This window comes from Gorilla gorilla, chromosome 17 (assembly GCF_029281585.2).
Source record: "Gorilla gorilla gorilla isolate KB3781 chromosome 17, NHGRI_mGorGor1-v2.1_pri, whole genome shotgun sequence".
In the NCBI taxonomy this organism is placed as follows: domain Eukaryota; kingdom Metazoa; phylum Chordata; class Mammalia; order Primates; family Hominidae; genus Gorilla; species Gorilla gorilla.
Window position 1 is genome coordinate 42,272,900 of NC_073241.2, and position 26,158 is coordinate 42,299,057.

General features: G+C 39.1%; 1 protein-coding gene across 17 annotated transcripts in view; it reads right to left on the bottom strand.

The window, feature by feature from the left end:
• The window catches only part of PTPRM (protein tyrosine phosphatase receptor type M), an 826,718-nt gene that overhangs the window by 417,096 nt on the left and 383,464 nt on the right, over positions 1 to 26,158 (bottom strand). For all 17 annotated transcript variants that reach the window (XM_031003686.3, XM_031003684.3, XM_063699394.1 and 14 more), the window contains one exon: positions 21,788 to 22,081. In XM_031003686.3, coding sequence (XP_030859546.1) covers positions 21,788 to 22,081 — 294 coding nt within the window. The remainder of the gene's footprint in view (positions 1 to 21,787; positions 22,082 to 26,158) is intronic.

Here is a 26,158-nt window from a genome sequence, read left to right on the forward strand (position 1 = left end):
AGTTCATAATAGGGTTTGCACTCCTACGAAAACCTAATGGCCGCTGCTGATCTGACAGGAGGCGGAACTCAGGTGGTGATGCTCGCCCGCCTCTGGCTCACTTCCTGCTGTGCAGCCAGGTGTACCTGGCTGGCAGTCAGGGGGTTGGGGACCCCTACTTTATATGAAAGTATATATGTTTGACAAGCAGAAAAGAGGAGGAAAAGGCATTTCTGAGAAAGTAAACAGCACTGAAAAGACATGGAAATAGCGAAGAGAATGCCAGAATCGTGGCAAATGCAGATAGTGCCAAATAGGAGCTATCAGGAGGGCCTGGTCAGGGCCCTGAGTCATGAATGTGAGGCCTCACAATCCTTGTAGAAGCTTCCTGACTTTCAATAAACCTCAGAGAAAGATACACCATCACACGCCACATAACAACATTTCCATCAACAACGAACCACATATATCACTGTCATCCCATAGGAGTATGCTGGAGCTGAAAACTTCCTGCCGCCTAGTGACGTCCTAGCTGTCCTAACGTCATAGCACAACACACTACTGAGGTGTTTGTGGTGATGGTGCTGTAAAGAAATCTACTGCGCTGCCAGTCATATAAAAGTCAAGCACATACAATCATGTACAGTACCTAATACTTGCTAATGATAATAGACAACTATGTTACTGGTTTATGGATTTACTATAATATACTTTTTTAATACTTATTTTACAGCGTTCTACTTATACTAAAAAAAAAAAAAGTTAACTGTGAAGCAGCCTCAGGCAGGACCTTCAGGAGGTAGACAGAAGGCCTTGTTATTCTGGGAGATGACAGCTCCATGAGTGTTACTGCCCCCTGAAGACCTTCCAGTGGGAGAGGATGTGGAGGTGGGGCCAGTGCTATCAGTGATCCTGACCCAGAGTAGGCCTAGGCTAATGTGTGTTTGTTGTGTTTTAGGTATCAAAAAAGTTTTAAAAGTAAAAAAAAAAAAAAAAAGTAAAAACTTAAAAACAGAAAACAGCTTATAGAATAAGAATATAAAAAAGAAAATATTTTGTACAGTTGTACAATGTGTTTGTGTTTTAAGCCAAGTGTTATTACAAAAGAGTCAAACAATGAAAAATGAATTGAAACATTTCTAAGGTACAAAAGTTTAAGGAAGCTAGGGTTAATTTATTATTAAAGACACAAATTTAAAAAAATAAATTTAATGTAACCTAAGTGTATAGTGTTTGTAAAGTCTACAGTGGTGTACAGTAACGTCCTAGGCCTTCATATTCACTCGCCTAAGTGTACAGTGTTTGTAAAGTCTACAGTGGTGTACAGTAATGTCCTAGGCCTTCATATTCACTCACCACTAGGTCCCTGACACCCAGAGCAACTTCTAGTCCTGCAAGCTCCATTCATGGTGGACGTCCTGTACAGGTGTGCCATTTTTATCTTCAATATCATATTTTTACTGTACCTTTTCTATGTTTCAATGTTTAGCTACACAAATACCATTGTGTTCCGAGAGTCTACAGCATTCAATACAGTAACATGCTCTACAATTTTGCAGCCTAGGAGCCTTGGCTATATACCATATAGCCTGGGTGTGTAGCAGGCCCTGCTACCTCCGATTGGGTAAGTACACACTATGATGTTCACAGAATGACCAAATCACCTAAAGATGCATTTCTCAGAATACAGCCCCATTGCTTAAAGATGCATGACTGCATATACTTCATACTCATATATATTTCAGTACTTTGTCCTGTCACATCACAGTCATTCCTCCGGGGCAAGTGTGGGAGCCAGAGAGCTTCAGTTGGAAGATCAGGTGGGAAAAGTATAGGGGTTGGGGTGGAGGGGAGACTGCCTCACACTTTAATTGATGTAAGTGGCTCCATGGAGGAAAAGATAATGATCATTCACTGTTGATTAGGCACTAATGCAGACTGAATCACATGGACTCAGTCTCCAAAATATCTGTTGAAAGCCCACACTAGGCTAGGTGCTGTGTGTGCATTCATAGACAGGCAGATATGGTTCCTGAAGATTTCAGGCTTCCAGTGTAGCAGGGATATTAGATGTTTAAAAAATAATAAGGGAATGCACGACTCCATTGTCCAGAGATTGCTTAGGGAAAGCCTCCCTGAGAAGGGGATATTTAAGTAGAGAGTGAAGGTGGGGTTGGTGGGCGGGGGGCAGAGAGGTAGGAGTAGTAGAAAACCAGCGGGAGAGGAGGTGTGATTCTACCTTCATGGTGCTTCATAAGCAGGAAGAGCACCTTGATCTCAAGAAAATGAAAGTGCTAAGGCTGAAGCTAAGAAAGCAGTGGGGAAAAATGAGGGGAACTGATGGAGAGGGGGCCAAAGCCAGATGATAGGGGAATGTGTGCCAACCACTCATTTCCATTCCCAGAGTGCCTTCGATGGCTCAACTCAGGCACAGTAAGCAAGCCAGACAAAAGCCCTGCCAGGCCAGCTCATGCTCCAGTGGAGGGAGACAGATCAGCACATGAAATCTCAGCATGTAGCATGCCTGGCTGTGAGAAGAATTATGGAGAAACAGGAAGCAGGCAACGGGGAGGAGGATAGGGGAGCTGCGTGTTAAGGAGTCTCTCACTGTCCATTTTTGCTTAGAAATGGTAGGACTGAATGTGCATTTATAAAAGACCTCTGATGGCTGGACACAGTGGCTCAAACCTGTGATCCCAGTGCTTTCAGAGGCAGAGGTGGGAGGACTGTTTGAGCCCAGGAGTTCAAGACCAGCCTGGACAACATAGTGAGGCCCAGTCCCTACAAAAATTTTAAAAATTAGCCAGGCGTGGTGGCATGTGCCTGTAGTCCTAGCTACCTGGGAGGCTGAGGCGGGAGGATCACTTGAGCCCAGGAGGTTGAGGCGCAGTGAGCTGTGATCACCACTGCACTCCAGCCTGGGTGACAGAGCAAGACCCTGTCTCTAAAAATAATAAAAATAAAATAAAAAGATATCTGGCTGTAGGGTAGAGCAACTCTAGGGGGCAGCAGAGTGAACATGGGTGCAATAAGGAGCCATAGTAGTGGCTGAGGCTAGGCTAGTGGCATTGCAGAGAAACCTCCCAAACACCAAGACACCTAGGAAAGAGAATACATGAGATTTATGATTGATGTGGTGCAGAGGTGAGGTAGTAGAAAGACTCAAGGGCAATTCAGGTTTCTGGCCGAAATGAGTGGGCAGTTTGAAGTATTGATTCAGGTAAGAGACACTGGTAGAAAAAAATATTTTGTGGGGCTGTGAAGACAGGCACGGCCAAGGGGGAGGAGTAAGATGCTCAGCTGCATTATAGAGCAGAGGAGTTGGAGATGCCCAGGGAATCCATGTGGGGTGTCCAGGAGCCAGCATGCCCAAGGGCAGGAGCAAGAGCTGGGCTGAGGACACAGCCCTGGAGATGTGGGCATCTGGGAGGGATCAACCCAGGGCGGGACAAGTTGGCCCCTCACCCTCAGTCCTTTTCAGGCAGAAAGAGGAAGTGTGTCCCAAGTCACTTCACTGGAAATGCCAGTGCAGCCTGTTCCCCAGCCTCCAAGCACCATCCCAGCCTTCTCCTGTGTCCGCTCCACACTTCTGCCAGCGGACTGCAAGGTGACGAGGGAACACTTAGCACAGCACAAAATGCCAGTGCCTGGGCTTTTCCAGTCTCATTTTTCAACTTTGTGTTTCATTTCTTCTATTATATTAAAAACGATGTCGTTTCCTGAGAATAAACTCCTGGAAAAAAATATGTAATGCAAATACATATTATGAGCTCTGCACTATCTTTGGGAAAAGAAGGTTTAATTTCAACGAGTATTTTTCATTTGGACTAATAAATATGTCATGTAACACATTAACCATTTGTCTCAAATAAAACACCTTAGATTCATAATCTGCCCAAAAGAGATGTTTAGCTTAGATCTGCATTTCAGAAAATGTTTCCAAAGGTATCCAACCAATGAACCTATCGGTCAGAATTACAAATTGCCAACTATTGTAATTTCTGCCTCCCAAATCCCAAATAGTTTTATGTACATAGAAACCTATATTGTTGATGTCTTTGGAAGTCAATCTTGGAAACTCCAGGATTCTATCCTAGAAGGGAATGCTTCTGTGTTTTTTATATACTTAGACAGGGTCAGACAAAGGTGGCCAGAACAAAGGACTCTACAGTGGCGGGTCAGTGATTTCCTCAGTTGGCTGGACATAGATCATCTGCAGAAATCATCTCTCTGCCCTCCCTTTTGTTTTCAGACACTTTGGCAACAGCTATAGCTTCAATATAGCCAGGAACGAAATTAAAGACCCAGCTTATAGATAAGGTCACCCAGGCAACATTCAATTTTCTTTGCCACGGGCCTATGGCTCAGTGAAAATACAGGTGGGGAGCCCAGAGCTAAGTTCTGTCAGCTCCATGGTGAAGCACTGTTTTTTAAAGGTCGCTACACGCAATTCTGAGGGTGGAAAGAAATGTCTGAGTTTTCAAAAAAAAATCATACAACATTATTGGAATTTATATGAAAGAATACTCTGTCACGTGCTCACAGACCCTTCATAATGTTTCATATCCTAACCTTAATATGATATAAACCTTTTTAAGAATTAAAGCTGAGACTGATCATTATGTAGTAAGAGCCACGTATAATATTGATAAAGTATAGAATAAGAGTTATGATTTCACAGTACTACAAAGAAATTCTTTATAAAAGAAAAAGATATATGCCAAGCTAACGTGTCAAACAGAGGAAGTTTACCAACATTCGCCTCGTAAGTTAGCATGGCAGGCTCACCAAGAGCTTACTTGCAGACAAAACAATTAACGTGACCACTTCACTAAGTCTAGATATCCTTTGGGCCACGAGGCATATTTAATGGTCAAATTGAGTCCATTTAGTGGTCAAATAGAGTCCCGTTTTATAATTTAAAATAAACTGTTTACAGCAACATGCAAACAAAATAGAAAAACAATGGAGATGGTCAGCTGGTTTTCCATTCTAGTTCTTAGTAGAGTTACAGCTAAATGACCCTGGCAGATAAATATCTCTCGGTGTTGAATAACCCTGTCAGCTTATATCTGTATGTTCTATACGACTAGTCACCCCACTTGGTTCATGTCAGTTTTATCTGGCTCTGTCTTGAAGTGGAAGATTCTTACTGTCCAATCCCATCCTTAAATCAACCCTAAGCCAGAGCTATTGGGCAGACTCACAGAGGCTGGCTTTGTAGTGAGGCTAAAAGCAAAGTGCGCTGAGAGGAGCAGGCACCAGTTATCAGAGGGTGTTGGTAACAGTGGCCTTGCCAGGCACTTCTGTAAACAGACGCACTGCAAAACTGCACAAGTCGTTTCCTTAATCCCAGCCTCAGTTTCCCAGTCAACAAGATTTGAGTTAGAGGAAACTATGAAGAAGTCAGTTTTTTTCTTTCAAGTATATTCTGTCCAGAACTGTGAGGAGTCTGAGACTTAATCAAGTTTCAAGCCTACAAGTTTTCCTGCCGCTGTTTCATGGATGCTGGCAGAAGACAGGAGACTCCTGGGCCAGAGACATAGAACTGTATTATGAACAACAAAGCAAATACATGAGCTTTGTGTTCTTGTTGGTTCCCCTTGCCCCCAAAGTCTCAAGGGAGAATACAGAGGAATCCAAGTTGATGCTACACATGAAGTCGGTTTGTATCACAGCTAAAGAGCCCTGAGTTAGGAAAACCAAATCTTTTATTATGGGCAGTAAGCAAACCTGCCTACCCTTTGCTCTCAAGAGAGACATTATCTTTCTTATGCTGGACAACTAGAAAGCTCATCCAGTGCTCCAGAGAGAGACACTATCTCTATATTCCAAGGCTGTTCCCTGGACCAGAACAAAGGCCATCAGTGCCTCTGCTTGCAAGGTGTGCATGTGTGAGGGACCCACGGTGAAGTGCATGCCAACATCCTCTAAACAATTCAGGAAGCTGGGTGCGGTGGCTCACGCCTGTAATCCCAGCATTTCGGGAGGCCGAGGAAGGCAGATTACCTGAGGTCAGGAGTTTGAGACCAGCCTGGCCAACATGGCAAAACTCCGTCTCTACAAAAACACAAAAATTAGCTGGGCATGGTGGCAGGTGCCTGTAATACCAGCTACTCAGGAGCCTGAGGCAGGAGAATTGCTTGATCCCAGGAGGTGGAGGTTGCAGTGAGCCAAGATCACACCATTGCACTCCAGCCTGGGCAAAAAGGGCGAAACTCTGTCTCAAAACAAAACAAAACAAAACAAAACAAAACAAAACAAAAACAATTCAGGTATTATTAATTTATTTCATTATAACTGGAGCTAAGGTGAGATCCATGCTAAATATGAGGAATGGATTTCCAATTGATCCCCATAGTTAAATCTTCTAATATCCATGTCACAATCAAGCTTTTTTATTGTTAAAATCAAGCTTTAAAAAAAAAAAAACAGCAAGTTTCTTTGCAGATCTCAATTCTGACTGATAGTACTTAACAAATGAATACATTTACTCAAGAAAAGAAATAAATCTTACCCAATTTCTCAGTAGTCATTTGACTACAATTATTACATTCAACTCATATCAACCTTTATACTGGCCACTGTCAGTTGCTTACTCCGCATTCATTTTCCTCTCTTCCTTTCCAGTAGTTCCCCAAACCCTTGATTTTGTTTAGTGATTTAGTCTTCCACAGTTCGTGGCTCAGGGATGGCTCATTCCATCCCTAGACTCAAGGGTGAGGCTCTTTTTTTTTCATAAATAAAACTTTATCTTGCAGAATAGTTTTACGTTAACAGCAAAATTGCATGGCATGGAGCATATGAAGATTCCCCACAATCCCCTGCCCTCAAGCCTATGCATAGCCTCCCACATTATCAACACATCGTACCAACGAACAATCAGCACCACACAAAGTCCAGAATTGATATCAGGATTCACTCTTGGTGTGGTATATTCTATGGATTTTGGAAACTATATAATGGCATATATCCACTACTATAGTATCATACAGAATAATTTCACTACCTGAAAAAGTCCTCTATGATCTACCTATTTATCCCTGCCTCTCCCAGCTTCTGTCAAACACTGATATTTTTACTGTATCCATAGTTTGGCCTTTTCCAGAATGTCATATATAGTCATGGGTTGCCTAATGACAGAGAAACGTTCTTTTTTTCATTTTTTATTTTTTATTTTTTTGAGACGGAGTCTCCCTCTGTCTCCCGGCTGGAATGCAATGGCGCGATCTTGGCTCACTGCAATCTCTGCCTCCCAGGTTCAAGATATTTTCCTGCCTCAGCCTCCTGAGTAGCTGGGATTAAAGGCACATGCCACCATGCCTGGCTAATTTTTGTATTTTTAGTAGAGACAGGGTGTCACCATGTTGGTCAGGCTGGTCTTGAACACCTGACCTCATGATCCACCTGCCTCGGGCTCCCAAAGTGCTGGGATTACAAGTGTGAGCCACTGAGCCCAGCCAACAGAGATACATTCTAAGAAAAACATCTTTAGGTGATTTCATCATTGTGTGAACATCATAGAGTGCTCTTAGACAAATCTAGATGGGATAGCTAACTATACACGGAGACTATATGTTGTAGTCCACTGCTCCTTGGCCACAGACATATACACCGTGTTACTGTACTGAATACTGTAGGCAACTGTAACACAATGAGAGTATTTGTATATTTAAACATAGAAAAGGTAATGCATTAGCTATGAAATTACAGTGGCTACAATGTTACTAGGTGATTTTCAGCTCCATTATAATCTTAAAGGACTACCATCTTATATGCAGACCCTCATAGACTGAAAGATTGTTATGTGGAACCTTACTGTAGTTGAAATCATACAGTATGTAGCATTACCACATTGGCATCTTTCACTTCTTAATATACACTTAAGTTTCCTCTGTGTCTCTTCATGGCTTAATAGCTCATTTCTGAAAAATATTCAATTGTCTCAATGTACCATAGTTTATCCAGTCATCTACTGACCTCTAGGTTGCTTGTAAGTTTTAGAAATTATGAATAAAAAGCTGCTATAAACACTGGTGTGCAAGTTTTTGTGTTGACATAAGTCTGAAGTTCCTTTGGGTGAATGTCAAAGGACACAACTGCTGGATTGTATAGTAAGAGTAGGTTTGCTCTTGCAAGAAACTGCCCACCTGTTTTCCAAACAGGCTGCACCTATTTTTATATTTTCACCAGCAACAAATGAGAGTTCCTGTTGCTCCACATCCTCCCAGCATTTGATGTGTGGCAGTGTTCTGAATTTTGGCCATTCTAATAGGTGTGTGGTGCAAGGATGCATCTTCATCACTGCAAATCAGTGGTTTTCAATATCGGCATCACTGGGGAATTTGTTAAAAATGCAGATTCCTGATCCAACCCTAAACCAACTGAATCATAAACATGGGATAGAAGCCAGTCAGGATCTTTTCACAAGTCCTCCAGGTGATTCTGATATACACTGTCATTACTGAAGTATGTTAAAGTTTAAGAATAAGTGCACTAAGGCAATCAATCCATGAAAATCTGCTAGTTATTATCGGTCCTTAATTGACGTAAAAGATTGAAAGAAAAAAAAGTTACATTCTATGACTGGGGAAATATTCTTCTCTTCCCGTTAGATGTGAACACAATATGTTTCCCCAGTTGCTTTTAAATGTCACCTTATCACCACAAAGAGAGCCAGCCTGGGGTTGAGGCCAATAGATCAGAGATTTGGAAAGAGCCCATGTCCCTGGGAAGATTACTGAGTCACTGAACAACAAACTGTAAAGGGTGCCTTACCTATGGATTTCCCATTAATGCGAGTTAATAAATTTCCTCATTGTTAGCCTATAGGGGCATTTATATTACTTGCAGCCCAAAACGTCCTGATTAAAACCATTTATTTGTGATGCTCCTGTCTGACCTAATATTTATGTTGACTTTCAGAACCTCTTCTCTACAACTGCTCTGGGAATCTCTGTAAGCTTTGCTTCATGTAAATGTGTGCACACACTGCACACCAATGAAGAACTTTAGAAACTAGAAAGCTGTGTCCAGGAGGGCAGGAGACTTGTTAGTTTTGCCTACTAACTGTATCCTCAAAGCCTAGGAGAATACCTCTCAGCAGATGCTCAAAAATATTAGACTAAATCAATAAATGAATAAACAAATGGGGCAAACCAAAATGAGCTGTGACTCAGTTGTGCCTACTCGGCTTTCATAGCAGCTGCCTTTTTAGCTGGTTTCCCTGTGGTCACATGCTGCCTGCCACATTCTCAGGCTCCACGTCAAGCAAAATGCAAAGGTGAGAATGGACCATTCTCCTCGCACATCATTGAAGTGCAAAGGAACTGTCCCCAGAAGGCTCCTCAGCCCTGGAGTCTTCCCCTCAAGTCTTTTTTTTTTTTTTTTTTACCAGAATCTCACTGACTAAATACTCTAAGTATAAAAATAAGTTCTAAAAAAATTCAACAAAAATGTAGAAAAATATCTTCTAAAACAAGACTAGAAAGTAAGAAGCCATTAGGAAGAAACAATGGGTCATTTAGCAAACAAAATTGCATATGTAGACATCTACCAAGATTAAATTAATATATATTTGGACTGATTTATATTCCAATGATACCTTTATTGTGTGTATTAATGAGTATGGGTAGCCCTAAAAGATATAATTGATAAATTTAACTACATAAAATGTGAAGATTTCTCTATAATAAACCACAAATAAAGTCAACAGCAAATGGTAGAATAAGAAAAATATTTTGAAAACATATGACAAATGGTAAATAACCCTACTATAGAAAGTATCCCTACAATTTAAAAAGGAAAAGATTAGAAAGCATCCTAAGGACAGAAATAGACAATTTGCTGAGGAAGAAATATACTGAATACACGCATGGAAAACATGAAATGTGAATTAAAACAAGAACATATAATTTAAAAACCAATAAATTGATTTTTTAAGTTTTAAAAGATCATTAATATTCAATGCTCGAAAGCATTTGAGGACCCTGACATTGTGACACCTTGCTGGTAGAGCATAACTTGATAGAGCCTTGTAGAAAGTAATCTGACAGCACCTACTAAAGTCTTAAATGCATATATCTTTGGCCCTGCAATTCTACCTTAAAACTGTAAACTTAACTTATAGAAATCGAAAAAATTGTATACAATATATATTTATAGATATTTAGTGAAATATTCCCTTTATTAATGAACAAAACCTGACTATCCATCAAGAGAGGAGGGGCTAAATAAATTAGGTCATCCATATTACAAAAGAATAAACAGCTGCTAATAAGAGTGGGTTATATATATTATATGTGGGTTATATATGTTTATATAACATGTATTGTACTAGACTCTAACAACTAGAGAGCTGTTCAGAAAATACTGGCAGATGTGAAATCAAGCCGATGAATAACATGTACAATATAATCCTATTTGTTAGAATTAGTAAGGGAGGGACTGAGGACATATATTGATATTTACACACCTAAATGAGCTTACATAGAGATGCTGAAGGATAAACACAAAAGGATTAACGATGATGATTTCTGGCAAAGGGACTGAAAGAGGAGGGACTCTGTTACCTTCTTCATCATATACTTCTATATTTTTTGCCTTCTTGTATCACATCTATGATTTAAGTGATTTTCAAAGGCCATTAACAAGATATAAACATTAACAAGTAAAATGTTATTTATCATGAATTCATTACTCAAATTAGGAGCATTATAGCTGAGCTAAAGAATAGCAAAATAGCAATACATAATATTTAGCAGAAATATATTTTAATATGTATATTTTTTCAAATGTTAATGTATTTCTAAAAAGCCCTTTAGAAAGGGTTTCAATGCTGACTATAAATATGTGTTTACAGTCACTTGTCCAGATGGATAAGAAGGAAATATTGCTATTTGGTCAATGGGAATATTTTACCTGAATAGTTACATTACTTATATTACTCATTCCACAATGGTAATAACATGGATGGAGGATCAGCAATTTTGGTATCAAACAGCTCTATTATCTTTTCTATTTTAATAACAGGTATAACTATACTTCCTAATAAAATTTCTTGTATTTATAAATTCCATTTATATGCATTATTCATTCTTAAAGCATTCTATTCACTTGCAGTTTATTCTAATAGGTAATTACCAGTTATTTATATTCTTAAAATTAATTTATAAAAGTGTCACACAAAGGAACATGGCTAACCCTCATAAACTAAAATTTTGACATATTATCAATCTTTCATAATCTGTTGTTATGACTATACAAGTTTTAGCTCTCATTTATCTTACTTCTTATTTAGTTTTTAAAAGCACAAGCAGCATTATCCTTACAGATGAAGTTGGCAAGTCCTAACTGGAGGCCAGATGCCACTGAGTATGTCCCAGTGAGCCCACATTTCGTGTTAATGAGGACGAATAAACTGAGAGCTGGGTGAATAAGAAGAGAATGCATCTGGATGTGCTGAGAGGAGCATGGATAGAAGGAAGTACACAGGACATATGAGGTTAAGATAAAATCCACCTGTTTCCCAAAGCATGACAGTGGTTCCAGACATAACACATAACATACCTGGTAAGTCAAGAGTGACTGAACTTTTCCTAAAATGTTCAGAAGAAAAAGGCTAAGACTGGCTTTGCCCGCTCTCAGGCCAGGGACACTGGATACAAGGTAAGCCTGGCTCACAAACAGCCCTATGGTGAACAATTTTACCTGTGTGCTTTAATTCCTTACATCCACACCACCAAGACCCCAGTCATCCAATCTCACTCAATAAGGGTTCACATACCTTCCTGGGGTATGTGTGCAAATGTGCAAATGAGCAAAAGAGAAACGTGTCTCCCAGCGCACCTCAGCCTTCTAGCTCTAAGCAAACTGCCATCAAGCTTTGAGTCCTCTGGATAAACTTACAAGTGTTAGAGTGGGCTGGGTGAGGTGGCACATGCCTGTAATCCTAGTACTTTGGGAGGCCAAGGCGGGTAGATCACCTGAGGTCAGGAGTTCACTACCAGCCTGATTAACATGGTGAAACCCCATCTCTGCTAAATACAAAAATATTAGCTGGGCATGGTGGTGCATGCCTGTAATCTGAGCTACTTGGGGGGCTGACACAGAAGAATCGCTTGTAACTGGGAGGCGGAGGTTGCAGTGAGCCGAGATCATGCCATTGCACATTGCACTCCAGCCTGGGTAACAAGAGCGAAACTCCGTCTCAAAAAAAAAAAAAAAGTGTTAGAGTGGGGGCAGAACCCTCCAAAAAGTTAAAAGTGTCAAAAACACTTATCATGTCACTAATAATTGCAACACATCCACAACCACAGCATAACAATGTCTCATATGTAAATGAAGTATTTGCAGTTATTCCATTTTTTTGCCACCCTGCAGAACAGGGACCCTGGGCCACTATGCTATTTTCTATCCCGACCACACCTTAAGGAGGCAAAACAAAAAGTTTTCCCAGGTTCCAGTGAACATGTGATCATTTCTTTTTCTTGGCACTACCTTGAAGATACATACAAATTTTTTGTTTTGCTTAAACTGCAACTTGTGTACGTGTCAAATGCAACCCAATCCATTCAGCTTAAAAGTCCTATTGAAAGATTTCCCCATAGGAGTGTGTATCCCTTGTGGTAACAAAACATAATTCTGTATCAGCATTTAATAGTAAACCTACTTAGGATTCATTCGGGAGCCACCAGGTGACCAAAGTACTCTGCTAACAAGTTTTCCTGCATTAGCATATGTAATTTTCCCAGCAGCATTATGAAGACAATGCTGGTACTGTTTAAAACAAACAAACAAACAACAACAACAAAAAAACACTGACCAGAAGTATTAAGAAACTAGGAATAGCAAGGTTAACTCATTTGTTGAGCGTTTTTAGCTATTTGTGCCAGAACCAACATTCACCCACCCAAGTCAGTCAGACTATAAAGTGAAAGAAGTTTCCCAGGGGAACACTGTTTCCTCTGAATGTTCACAAAGGCAGTCACAAAAGTATAAGCCTCTATGATAATTTAAAGCAGTCAATTATGCTCCAAGTCCTTTCAAAACACATACGTATGCAGTACATACAGATTATGCATAGGACCCCAGTGTAGTATAAATGCTAACATAAAGATCATAAAATATAACCTCTCCACATTATAAATGTGATAAAGAATTAAGGCATGTGCTCTAATAAAAAATTAATCATGTCATCATCAATAATTTTTTTTCTTACTAAATATATAAGAGATTTGGGGGAAATTAAGATGGCCTGGGGTCTCTTTAAGAATTGTTCAAAGGAGATTTAGTAGATGTCTTCCTTTCCTAGGAGATATTGCTGCAGGATGCAGAGGCATCCTCAAATATGCCAGGGGCTGCAGGACCACGCTCACAGCTGTAGCTGGTGCTCAGACAAGGCCTCATACTAATAACAATCATGTTTTTCCCATAGCAAACCCCCTCTGACAGCGACTGATGACCTGTCAGATCCCTAGAACAAGGAAGCTGGTCAAGCCCCTCACAGATAGACAGACAAAATACAGCCTGAAACGGTTCTGTGATTCTTCCCCTTGTTAGATAGCTCATCAGAGGGACAGCAGGACTAGGCCACAGGCCCCCGACTGCAATCTCCAGCTCTTTCCCTTGATTTTCCTGGCCTCCTCAGTGTATTCAAAGCTACCCAAGAAGCCACCTACAAAGATTTCAAAAACAAGCCTAGAGGAAGTTGAGGAGCACTGTTAGCACGCTCATTTTTCACAGCCAAAGGGCCTGCCTGACACCTTCCAGAGAGTCACAACACCTTAAGAGTCACTGGATAACTCTATGAACAACCACCTCCATCTGTCCGCACTTTTTAGAGGAGCTTCTGAACCTCTCATGCAGAATTGCTCCAGCAGTTCTATTCTATACCCCTCTGCTGCTGCCTTAGGGTTCAAGCACAGGGAAAGTGCTGAATCCGTGTTTAAGGGCAGTAGAACTTGAGGTTTAGGTATTAATTACAGAATCTCTGGGGCCTAAACACCTGTAAGGAAGGGACTGAATATATTATAATAAAAAAGACACTGCATTGCTGATATGTCCCTGTCCTATGTACACGGTGACGTGACCCAAAGTATCTGTCGTCTGCAGCATAATAGGGAAGGTACTCCTCATGCCCTTTTAATGTTCATAATTTAAAAAGGTTTTTAATGGCTTCATGTATTGAAAATTCATTAAAACATGTTGCCCTGTGGCAGAGCTGTTTTAGAATTAGAACACTTTTAATTTCTTCCCTGGTAAATAAACTTAAATCAAAAATAAATTATGCTCCACTCAATTAGGTCTTTGGCCTTTATGCCTTCCGAATAACAGCCATTGTTAGATTAGCTCCCACATGGCCCCAGGTACCTGAGGGTCAGCCCTGTAAGTCCAGATACTTATTGCAATGCCAGTGATAATTCTGTGCAGAAAACACAAATACTACTATCTTTGATTTAAGAGAAAATAAATCAGGTTTTGGCAGGGTTTAATTTCAGATTATTCCCATTTCAACCAGAATTATTTCCTTTTTTCCCACAGAAAGAAACTAAAAATAATAAATAAATAGCAGCGAGGTCAGCCTTCGGTTGAATGCAGGCATGGTGCAGTTTGGGCTTCATGTAATGCCCCCTTGCCAAGGAACCTGTCACTACTCATTTCCAGCATGAGAATCTCATTCAGATACATTTAAAACGAATCACTCTAGTGTTACCACTAGGCAAACACAGCGAATTAATATTTCAAAACCAATATGAACCTAAATCTAGTGACATTTAGACTGGACCGGGTATGACAGACAGGGTGTGCTACTACATAAGGCACACTGAGAGATATTCTCAGGGTATAAAATAAAAGAAAACACAACACCGTAAATTTGTATTTAGTACAAAATTCCCACAGTCGGGAATGTTGGGTCCTTACTGTGAAGGAACACTAATCCTTTGTTTATCCTCCATATGTATATATATGTTGCCTATATATTCCCTCCCTCCAATGCCCCCAAATATATGTTTGTTTATGTATGTTATTTGTTCATAGAAGAACAAGGCAGGGATACAAGAAAGCTACACAAATACATCTGTTCAAGTGCAACAGTACGACTGTCATCACAAAAAAATAGGAGATTCACAAAACTGCATATCACAAATGGGATAAGCAGACACTGAACCTTTCACAGAACAAAGATTGAAAGGTGAAATGACTCCAAATAGTGGCAAGGTATGTCCAGTATCTTCTTCCACTGAAAATACTGCAGATATGATAGCTATTACTGCATGTTATCAAAGCATCTAAGTACAACAAAATACATTTTAATGTAACACATATTCCAAGTTTTTATTACAGTTATGTAAAAAGCTCTAACTAGGCAGATACTAGGCAGACAAATATATAGCTCTATGCAGACAGATATTAAAACTCACTCAATCATTTAAAAAAATGGAAGTTATAAAAACACTATCGCTTTTATTAAAAAATCACATTTATAAAAATGTGTATACTTCTTACACATCACATTTATTAAAGACTTCTAATACATCACTCCTATTCCCAGCAAGCAGCAGGCTAGCTGTGGATGGGATGGCTCTGCCATTAGGACAGAACGTTTCTAGGATAACTGATCATACTTGGACTCCTCAGGAACCCAGCAGTACATGCTTTACTAGTAAACAGTTCCCTAAGTCATAAAGAAGGTGCATTTTTAAACTGAATGGCAAAGTCAGTGCTTACAGTCTCTAAGTAGTTCACAAAGAATTATATGAAACAAATATATACAATTCAATTATCAGCATAATTAAAAAGGTGCAATCGCACACGTGATGACATGGATAAACCTGGAGAACATTATGCTACGTGGAATAAGCCAGTCACAGAAAGACAAATACTGCATGATTCCACTTACAGGAGACATCTAAATAGTTAAATCCATAGAGACAAAAAGGAGACTGGTGGTTGCCAGGGTTATGGGGAAGGGGAGTGGAGAGTTAGCGTTTAGTGGATGCAGTGTTTCAGTTTGGGAAGATGTAAAGATTCTCAATAAAACTAGTATTTGATAGCACAATAGGGTGACAAGAGTCAATAATAATTTAATTGTACATTTAAAAATAACAAACAGTGTAACTGGATTGTTTGTAACACAAAGGATAAATGCTTCAGGTGATGGATACCCCATTTACCCTGATGTGATTATTACACATTGCATGCCTGTATCAAAATATTTCGTGTACCTCATAAATATATACACCTACTATGTACCCACACACGAGAAACAGATTCTGGAGATTGGCTGAATGTACTTAACATGATTTAACTGTACACTTAAAACTCGTTAAGATGGTAAATTTTGTTATGTGTATTTAAACATAGTAAAATAATAAAAAATATCATCTCCTACCTCTTTATTCTCTATCCCTTCTTCTATTTTTCTTCATAACATTAATCATTTATCTGACACTGTATTGTATACACATGTGTTGTGTGTAGGTATGTGAGTAATATATATATATTAGAGACAGGGTTTTACTCTGTCGATGCTGGAGTGCAGTGGTGTGATTACAGCTCACTGCAATCTCCAACTCCTGGGCTCAAATTATCCTCCTATCTCAGCCTTCCGAGTAGCTGGGGCTACAGATGTATGCCACGGTGCCCAGCTAATTATTTTTCATTTAATTTTTTGTAGCAATGGAGTCTTGCTATGTTTCCCTGGCTGTCCTCAAACTCCTAGTATCAAGCAGTCCTCCTGCCTTCGCCACACGTATATATATATATATATATGTTGCCTATATATTCCCTTCCTCCAGTACCCCAAAATATATAAGTTCTGAAGACAGAAATCTTGTCACTCTACTGGCAGGGCTTGGAATAGCGCCCGGCAAATACGGATGCTCAATATGCATCTTATGGATAATTTTTTAAGGTGCAATCATTATTTTTTCAAATATTTTTAGGTATATTAATGCTAAAGGACACATTTTAATTAAGCTTTGTTTCACTCTCACCAATCTTAATTGTTTAGTCATTAGTTTATAATAATCCTTCGTTAGCTCCTGGGGCCAGTTATTGGCAAGTCACTTAACCACAGTTAATAACCAATAACCAGAATACATAAAAAGAAGTATCTCCAAATAAAACACATAAAAAGCCCACTGTGAAAATTAATCTAACAACATCACCCATTTCTCTGTTTCAAGTAGCTACTATTCAATGGCTTATGATATACAGGCTGCACATAATTTGAGAATATAGGATACATTAGAAATCACAAACTAAATTGCATTTTGTTTAACTGGATGCTGAAGTAATTTTAACTCTCTGAAGTTACCCAACTATAGCTGAACTGCAAAGTTGGAAAACAATTGGATATGTATATAAAGCTTGAAGGTAGCTTGACTATAATCACTTTTTACAATAACCCATGTTGACAGAGCATTTTATCACTTTGAAAAATGTCTTTACAGATAAAATCTAACCTGATCTTCAAAAACACCACTGATACAGTCAGGGCAGGTGTTGCTGCCCCAAATTAGAGATGAAGATGTGGAATCAGGGAAGCTATGTGATTGGATCAAGGTCTTGCATGGAGAGCTTGTGCATATATTTGGAAATAATTTTCAGAAGCATAAGAAGCAAGAGTTTTGGAAGTGTGTTACAATACAATCCTTGCAGAAATCCAACCAGGTAATGAGACTGTGTCTACAAGCCACACAGGAATGACGGGTAATAAATAGTGATCTTGCCATTTTAATACAAGAAGCTAAATACAGTTTCATGGGTGTCACCAAAAAATGATAGGACAGGTGTCACTGATGCAGCACAGAAACGAAAACATAGAGCTTGGCCAAAATAAACAGATTTAACAGATGAGAACATAACGCACAACTGCAAAGAATTCTATGAGCCCACAATAGAAATCATGGTTCTTAGATTTTAGATTTCCCAGATAAGCAATATTTCTAAAACATTGGGTAATGAGGTAGCCAGTGTCTAATTCTTCTGAATGAAAACATTAAAAGACAAAAATTTATTAAATGGTAGTTAACTCTGATTGACCACATGCTATATGTGAGTTTGTTCTAGGCAACTGATATTCAGTAGCTCATTAAGGCTCACAACAAAACAATGAAACACATATTATTATTATCATCACCTCTGTTTTATAGATAAGGCAACTCAGGCCCAGAGAGGGTTAGCAGTTTTTCTCTAGTCCTGTGTCTAGTGCCAGGCAGAGCCAACACTAAAACTCTGGTAGCTGCTCCCAGAGCCTGTGTTCTCAACTGCTGACTCTGGCTCTAGCACCCAAAAGCACTATTATTTCAAGAATTGAAGTGATATTTTAGCACAAAACCCAGGCAGGAAATCTCAGAGTGAGTCAGTCCTTCAAATTTGTTTTACTTCACTGTAATAAAAACTTATACGTTCTCCCCCTTTGCTTGGATTTTTGGAAATGTAACAGCAGACCTTCACTGCCCAAAGAATATTACTTGATAAGCATGATTATGGAGTATTTAGACAAGGATGAAATAAAAATGAAACTGAAAGACTTTCAGGGTAGAAATATCCAGTGGATCATCTCATCAGAAAGCAAACAAGAAATGAATCATAGAATTTCATACTGAAGAGATCTTCAAGGTCAACCAGCTCAATCCTCTTCTGAATATAGAAATCAATTTCTACCATGTCAGGTTATGCTTGAACAAATCAGCCACAAGAAACTCACTCAGCTCTTGTCGAGTTTACACAGGTGCCCTTTCCTCCCCATCCCCTTCTCAGTTCTTTCCACCATTCCTCATTAGTTAAGAAAGGTTCCACATCCTTTCCTATCCTGATTGCCCTCCCCATGGGCAAAATCTATTTTGTGCTGTCTCTCTTAAAAAGCAGGAACTAGAAATAAATGTGAGAATTATGAGAAGCCTAAACAGCACTGGTAGAGTAAGGCTATCACCTCCTTCAATATGGGCATTTTGCTTTCCTGATGCAACCTAAGATTATTTTAGGATTTTTTTTTTTTTTTTTTTTTTGCAGGGGATGGTGAGGCACTAACATCACAGGGATAATTTATACAAGATGGATGATATTGTAGATTCATTTGCATTGAAGCCAAATCCTCAATCTCTTCTTCATACATATTGCTGCTAAATTGTATTACTCTAATTCCAAGCCAGTACTCTTGGCTTTTTTGAACCATACAGGAAGGATTTAGATTTATTCCTATTACTTATCACCCTGTTAGATTCATCAACCATTTGCCCCTGGCCAAGGATGTTTTCCACTTATTGCTGCGGAATGCTTCTAGTCTCTCCCATGTTTATGAAATCCATGATTTGCTCTTTAGGTACTCTAAATGCTCACAAACCATCTGAATAATACTTTGGGACTGATACCAAATTTTCAGTCTATAATTTACAGCACACGTTTCCCTTTAATTTGCTCCTGCTTCCCAAAATTCCACACTGATCATAATCAGTGATTACTGATATTACCTGCAGATTTTCTCAAAACCCCAGGTCAAGAAAGGGTGAACCATATTTCTTCCTACAGCAAAAAGTCTCATTTGACTTCACTTTCCTCACCTTTCACTTTCCTCACCCACCTAACACGCCTCCCCCTCTTCTTTCTAACTTTGACCCTTTCACCTAACATATCTCTCTCCATTTTCTAAGGGTGACTCCATGCCAGCACAGGGCACAACCAGACCATGCATCACGAACAGCGCCAACTGCAGGCTGCAAACAGTTAAGAGGAAAGGGCGCATGTCATTAGGCTTCCTGGTTTAGGTGAGGTTCATATATTGAGGCACAGTGTGGGCCTACAAATATCAATTCAAAATTGGTTTTCATTTCTTAAAAATAACTGTCAATCTATTATTAAAAGGTACTTTGTCTCTTTGAGCATTATCCATTTACACATTATGCAGCAGCATCAAAAGGCTTCCTGAAAACACAGACACATGCATTATAATCAGTGGATATATATACAGCAATGTGTCAATAGCTGAGATGTACAGATGCAAAACCAAAAGAAAAGGCAAAAATGTGTAAAAAAAAAAAAAAAGAACAGGACTGGAAACACTATGTAGGTGGGGCTGCTAGTGACTAGAATTGAAACAGATCACAGTCTCTCTCCAGTCTAAACAATGAAATTCTAACCTGCTTTTGGAGAGAGACAGAAACCATATATTGCCATGCCCAAAACAGGAATTCTTAACACTAAAGTGAAATAACACTAAACTTACTTCTTACAGAGTGAGCTTAGAAGTAGAAAGGAGCTCACACGGGCTTCACTTTCACCATCTGTATTATGGGGATCAAAGAACCTGCCCTGGAGAATTCATAAGGCAGTGGCAAAATAACAGATTTGAAAGCAATGCCTATCTTGTCAAATGATATAGGCAGTATTATCCATAGCTACTGTCTGCACTGCAACAAATGATAAGATAAAACTTTTACAACAATGATGGAATTTATTCAACTAAATAGAGGAGATGACGAGGTTTAAAGAAGACAGGAAGAGAAAGGATTGGGAAATTCTCCTTTCTCTTTAGAGCCACCACTCAGGGCTGTGGGAATCACCAAATCAAAACAGCAGGTCTTACTCCAGGGACCAGACTGCCTGCACAAAGGTGCCACGAGGATACAGATGTGGGGTCTGAGAAACAGATGAAAGATGTACAAAACAGCAAAGTACACAGTCTACTAACCCAGGCCAGTCCCTGTACTCAATAGCATGTATCCCCAGAAGAAAAAAGTACCTGTTCCCTTTTCTAACAAAAGTCTTTTTTAAAATACAGAATTTTCCATGAGTATTGAACTTGTGGAAACAGCATAATACAAATTATGAAGAAAAAATTTAAAAACCAGCTACAATGGTTAAGGTTTAATAATTTCTCTTACTCCTACCAGATAGAGTCTGACTATGCTAAGCATTTTTAAAACTTAAGAAAGAAATGAAACATTGATAAATGTATTCTTATCTAATGCTATCTGAATAATTAACTAACACCATAACAATTTATGGAATCTCCTCATCTCAGCACACAATTCAACACAGAAATTCCTCATTTACAAGATAAAAGAGCACTTAAATATCCCAATATACTGTTTCTCTCTGCTTCCTATCACAGAGTAGCCATACGGAAACAACACTACAACCTCTAATTGGGGAGCTTCATTCAGGTTTTGATTTTTGGAAGATTTTACACTTCTCTCTCCATTAACCCTACTTTTACTTAAGTTGCGGAATGGGCTTAGCACAATTAGAAATTTATAATCTAAGAAACTAAAGACTGCACCCAGCACACAAATCACTCTTGCTTATGATCCAAACAGGCCCAAGTCATTCGCCAGCAGACCCTCCACTAAACACCCATCAATGAAAATACATCTTTAAGGCTATCTCTAAGATGGAATCTGTTATTCCAGAGCCCCTCCAGACTGCAAGCACATTAACTATGAACATAAAACAAAGGGGCCCAAGTAAGACAGTCTGACCTATTAGAGGACATCATTAGAGTAGACAGTTTCTGTAAACTTCACGGACAATTCCTATATGAACAATGTGGTACTCAGAGTAAGAAGTAAATTAACAATAGGAAAAAGGGTGGGGGCAGGCTAAGAAATACCAAGCCTGGAGATTACTGGTCCCCAAGTTCACAAGCTGTTGGCTGACTATTCACAGGCTAAGGGCATTTTCTGTTCATACTCAGGTTTTGATAGAGCTAGGGGAAGCGTGCTAGTGATCTGATCAACCCCAGGGCTGCCAGTCAACACCAGGAAAGACAATGACAATTAGTTGCAGGGTTCCTTATACTCACCAGCACACTTTGTTCTTGTCCTGAGAGCTGGACCAGGAGAGCCAGTGCCACCCTCCCCTGGCCTGGTCAGGAGCACACTAATCTCATATTCTGTATCTGGGTCAAGGTGTCCAATTTTATAGCTCGTGGAATCGACTGGCTGCCGGTCATTCCAGCTCCCACTGGCCGTGCAGTACTCCACCTCTCGGGCCACAATGGGCCCGTCCCCATTGATGGAGTTGGCGTTGAGCTGTATCCACAGGTAGGTGGCTCCTACAGAGGCCAGCTGAGGTGGGGCAATAGGAACAGGTGGTTCTGAAAGACAAACCAGAAAGCTGTCTTTCAGATGCTTTGTCTTCAGTCTTAAAAGAGCTAAACATGCATCAATTATTAAAATGTAGAAGATAATAAAATTTCAGGAATAAACTGATGAGAAAAATTTTGTTTGGGTTAAAAAGAAAAAGTATGTTGATAAAGATTTTCACAGCATTCAAAGTTGTGAAATAAACCATCTTTAAACACATAAGCTTATTCAAGTAGGTATAACCCTAATTTGTTTTAGGACACCAACCACTGTGCATAGCATATGCAAATCAGCATATCTGATACTTTTTGTAATGGTGAATACAGAAAATATTCTCAAGACAAAAATGCATTAAAGTGATGCCTGTTTTAGGATACTAATTACAATATCTTGAATGAGTAAGCCCACTCATTACAGTGAGTCAGTTACACAGATATCAAAGGATTTTTTTTTTCCACTAAAGTTAACTGGTAAAAGTTCTCTCAAGTAGTAGTATTTAAGCTCTAGGAAGCATTCATTGTTAATCTCCTTATTGAGAATGTCTTCAAAATCATCAAAGGTATTAGTTCTTATATCATTAAATTGTTTCCTTATATTTATATTCCAAAGGTATCACCACTTTAAAAACATGCCTGAAATTACAGTTTATCTCATCAAAAATACATTTCCAGGATGACTCATTTCCCAAAATAACTATCACAATGGATTCATTTTGCTACAGGAGAATCGAGCATTCTGGATAATGAAGTCTACCACTGCTGCCATTCAGGGAACTTCCAGTAGTAAGTCTTACTAAAGCAGTGAATAGAAAGGAAAGCTCTGAAGCAAAAAACATACCATACCCAGCTTGATAAAACTAAGAAATCACTAGCAAACACACTTTACAACCCAAGAAAGTCCCTCTCTTTGTTTAAAATCTGAGACCGACTCTTTTCTATATCATTGTCAATCTTATCATAAATAGTACTCCCAGTATATTAGTTAGATACCCGTTGAAAGGCTCTCTAGGCACCAAATGAAGGTATTCCACATGCCGATGCCACTGTGGGTGATACCACACATGATAAATGAGATCATTGTACAAAACAACATATTTCTACCGGAATAAATCTCCCTCTCAGAAAAACATAAATCTAGTGATTTTTTTCAAGACTGTATCTATGGGTGGTTTGTGCCTTTTTGGCATGTTCTGTTTTTAACTCCTCATTTTGCTCATACAAATGCATGGAAAAATAAAATCCGCTATATCCTATTACTGGAATATGCTGGCTTGCTTGCTGAAATTTCTGCTACCCTCTTGCATCCTCTTGCATGGAAGACACAGCTAATCGATCACAGCCATGTTTCCTGCTGCAGAGGACCTCAGAGAAGCTAGCACCACATAAGGTTTGCACCTGAGCTGATACCGGGTAAACTCCTAGACCAGCTAAAAACCAGCAACATTGGTTCCCTTTGTTGAGTTGGTTGTCTTAGTTCTTTTTTATATTCAAGGTGGGATAAGTCATACTGACTTTTTAAAATTGCTGGGGAAATCTCACTCGACTAAGTCAAAATAAGACACAAAACTGTGAATGAATTTTACTTCAGAGACTACAAACATAATGTAAATTTACTAAAATATTGTTCCTGTTGTTTATAAACTGAAACTTTGTGCTGGTTTTTCATTTCTTTAAACAGCTCTGCCTTAACTCACAATGATTTAACATCAATTCATATCATTAGGCGATTCCTTGAACCGAGACGTGAAATGGGCCTTTTATGGTACATCCTAAGGCATTTATGTAGCCAGACTGAAAGAGCAGTTAATTACTTTCGAGTTGCAAATGCTAGCAAGGGTTGTTGAACTGCCATTCAAAATGAAACTCAGGGGCAAAGTCACAAAGGGTCATGAGTACACTCACTCATTTAAGACATTGTTACTAGTATCCTAAAATAGATGGGACTTTAATGCATTTGTTTCCTGAGAATATTTTCTGTATTAATTCTCCATTAAGAAAAGTACCAGATATGCTAAATCAAATGAAGTATTCAACTAGAACCTGGAAATAATTGGGACAGACATTCAAAAGGACTTTTGGTTTACAGAAGAATCAGCACAAGAATAAGGCAACATTTAAATTTTCGTTTTTAGACAGAATCTTGCTCTGTCGCCGAGGCTGCAGTGCAGTGGCACCATCGTGGCTCACTGCAGCCTCCGCCTCCCAGGTTCAAGTGATTCTCCAGCCTCAGCCTCCTGAGTAGCTGGGATTACAGGTGTGTGCCACCACAGCTGGTTAGTTTTTGTATTTCTACTAGAAATGGAGTTTCACCATGTTGGTCGGGCTGGTCTCGAACTCCTGACCTCAAGTGATCTGCCAGCCTCAGCCTCCCAAAGTGCTGGGATTATAGGCATAAGCCACCACCCCCGGCCAACATTTACATTTTTTTTTTTTTTTTTGAGATGGAGTCTTGCTCTGTCACCCAGTGCAGTGTCGCCATCTTGGCTCACTGCAAGCTCTGCCTCCCAGGTTGACACCATTCTCCTGCCTCAGCCTCCCGAGTAGCTGGGACTACAGGCGCCCGCCACCATGCCCGGCTAATTTTTTGTATTTTTGTTAGACACGGGGTTTCACGATGTTAGCCAGGATGGTCTCGATCTCCTGACCTTGTGATCCACCCGCCTCAGCCTCCCAAAGTGCTGGGATTACAGGCGTGAGCCACTGCGCCCGGCCACATTTGCATTTTCAACAAATTTTCCCAAAGGGAAAGGATGAAAGAGGTAAAGAAGGAAGGAAGGAGACGGCAAGAATCAATCTGTACAAAGTGATAAAAAGCAATTTAAAATATTTCTTAATTCAAGTGAAAGGACACCATAGAACTAATTCTAAGTCAAGCCAGTAATGACAGTATTTATACACACACAGACATATATCTAATGGATATGCACATGTAAATGACTAATACATCAATAAATATGTCAGTATCATATTTAACTGTATGAAATATGTTTACATACGAAATATAGAAATGTAACTAAATAGGGTATTGATATATATATGCATATATACATGCATTGTAGAGATTATATGAAATATTTTTATGTCCTTGGTTATCAAAAGTGGCTAGACATGAATAAAGATGAGAGTGATGGTTAGTCAATTAAAGGACTTGGTCTTTATTTGGGAGGCTGGCCACAAATCAGTGTGTGACCTTAAAAAGTTAAAAACTCTATGGACTTTAGTTTCTCCCATTTGTAAAATTTAGCACTCCAAATATGATATGGTATATAAAAAAGTGTTAAATTATAGACAAGTGGCCTAAAAATGTTAGTGTATATTTTAAAGTAATTGCCTCAAGGTAATAACTTTATAAAACTAGTAGTATCTAGCATGTTATCTCATTAAAAAATATATCTATATACAAAATATGGCCATAAAATTATAATTGGAGAAAAAGTTAAATTTCATATTTGAGTCCTAACTGCATGCAAATTGTCATAACCTGTGGCAGTGTGCAGAAATGGAAATAAGTCCCCAGAAATTTTTATCACAGTGAGCCAAGATACTACTACACTGCCATAAGACAGGAAAATGTGGTGCACAAATATGAATACGAATCCATTCATTCTTTCTATTTATGTTTCTTCAGGTAGACTAGAAATTTATAATTTACTTATAACTTCCAACAAATTAACTTTTCCACAAGGGAAGTTTTAGAGATACTACTAGATTTGCATCCCACTAATCAATAACATGGGTAGTGGCAGGTCACAGTGAAGCAGTATAGCAACTGAAAGAAAAGGAAAAATAATCAAAAACAAATGAACCAACATGAAAATTAAATAATGGTAGTAATAATGATGATGATAATGATGAACTCTAAAATGACGAAACAGTTTGTAGGCAAACTAGTGTCCTTTCTGTACATCATGATGTCTCACTTGCCAGAGCACTTTCAACAGGGTAGAGTGTGTACAGCAGGGAAGAATCTTAGTTTTGTTAGAGACTTTAAACCTAAATATTAGGCTGGTTCAAGTCTCATCACAAATAAAAACATGTTAAGAATCTGCTGTGACAAATACATTATCCGAGTAGGTATCTTAATGTGCA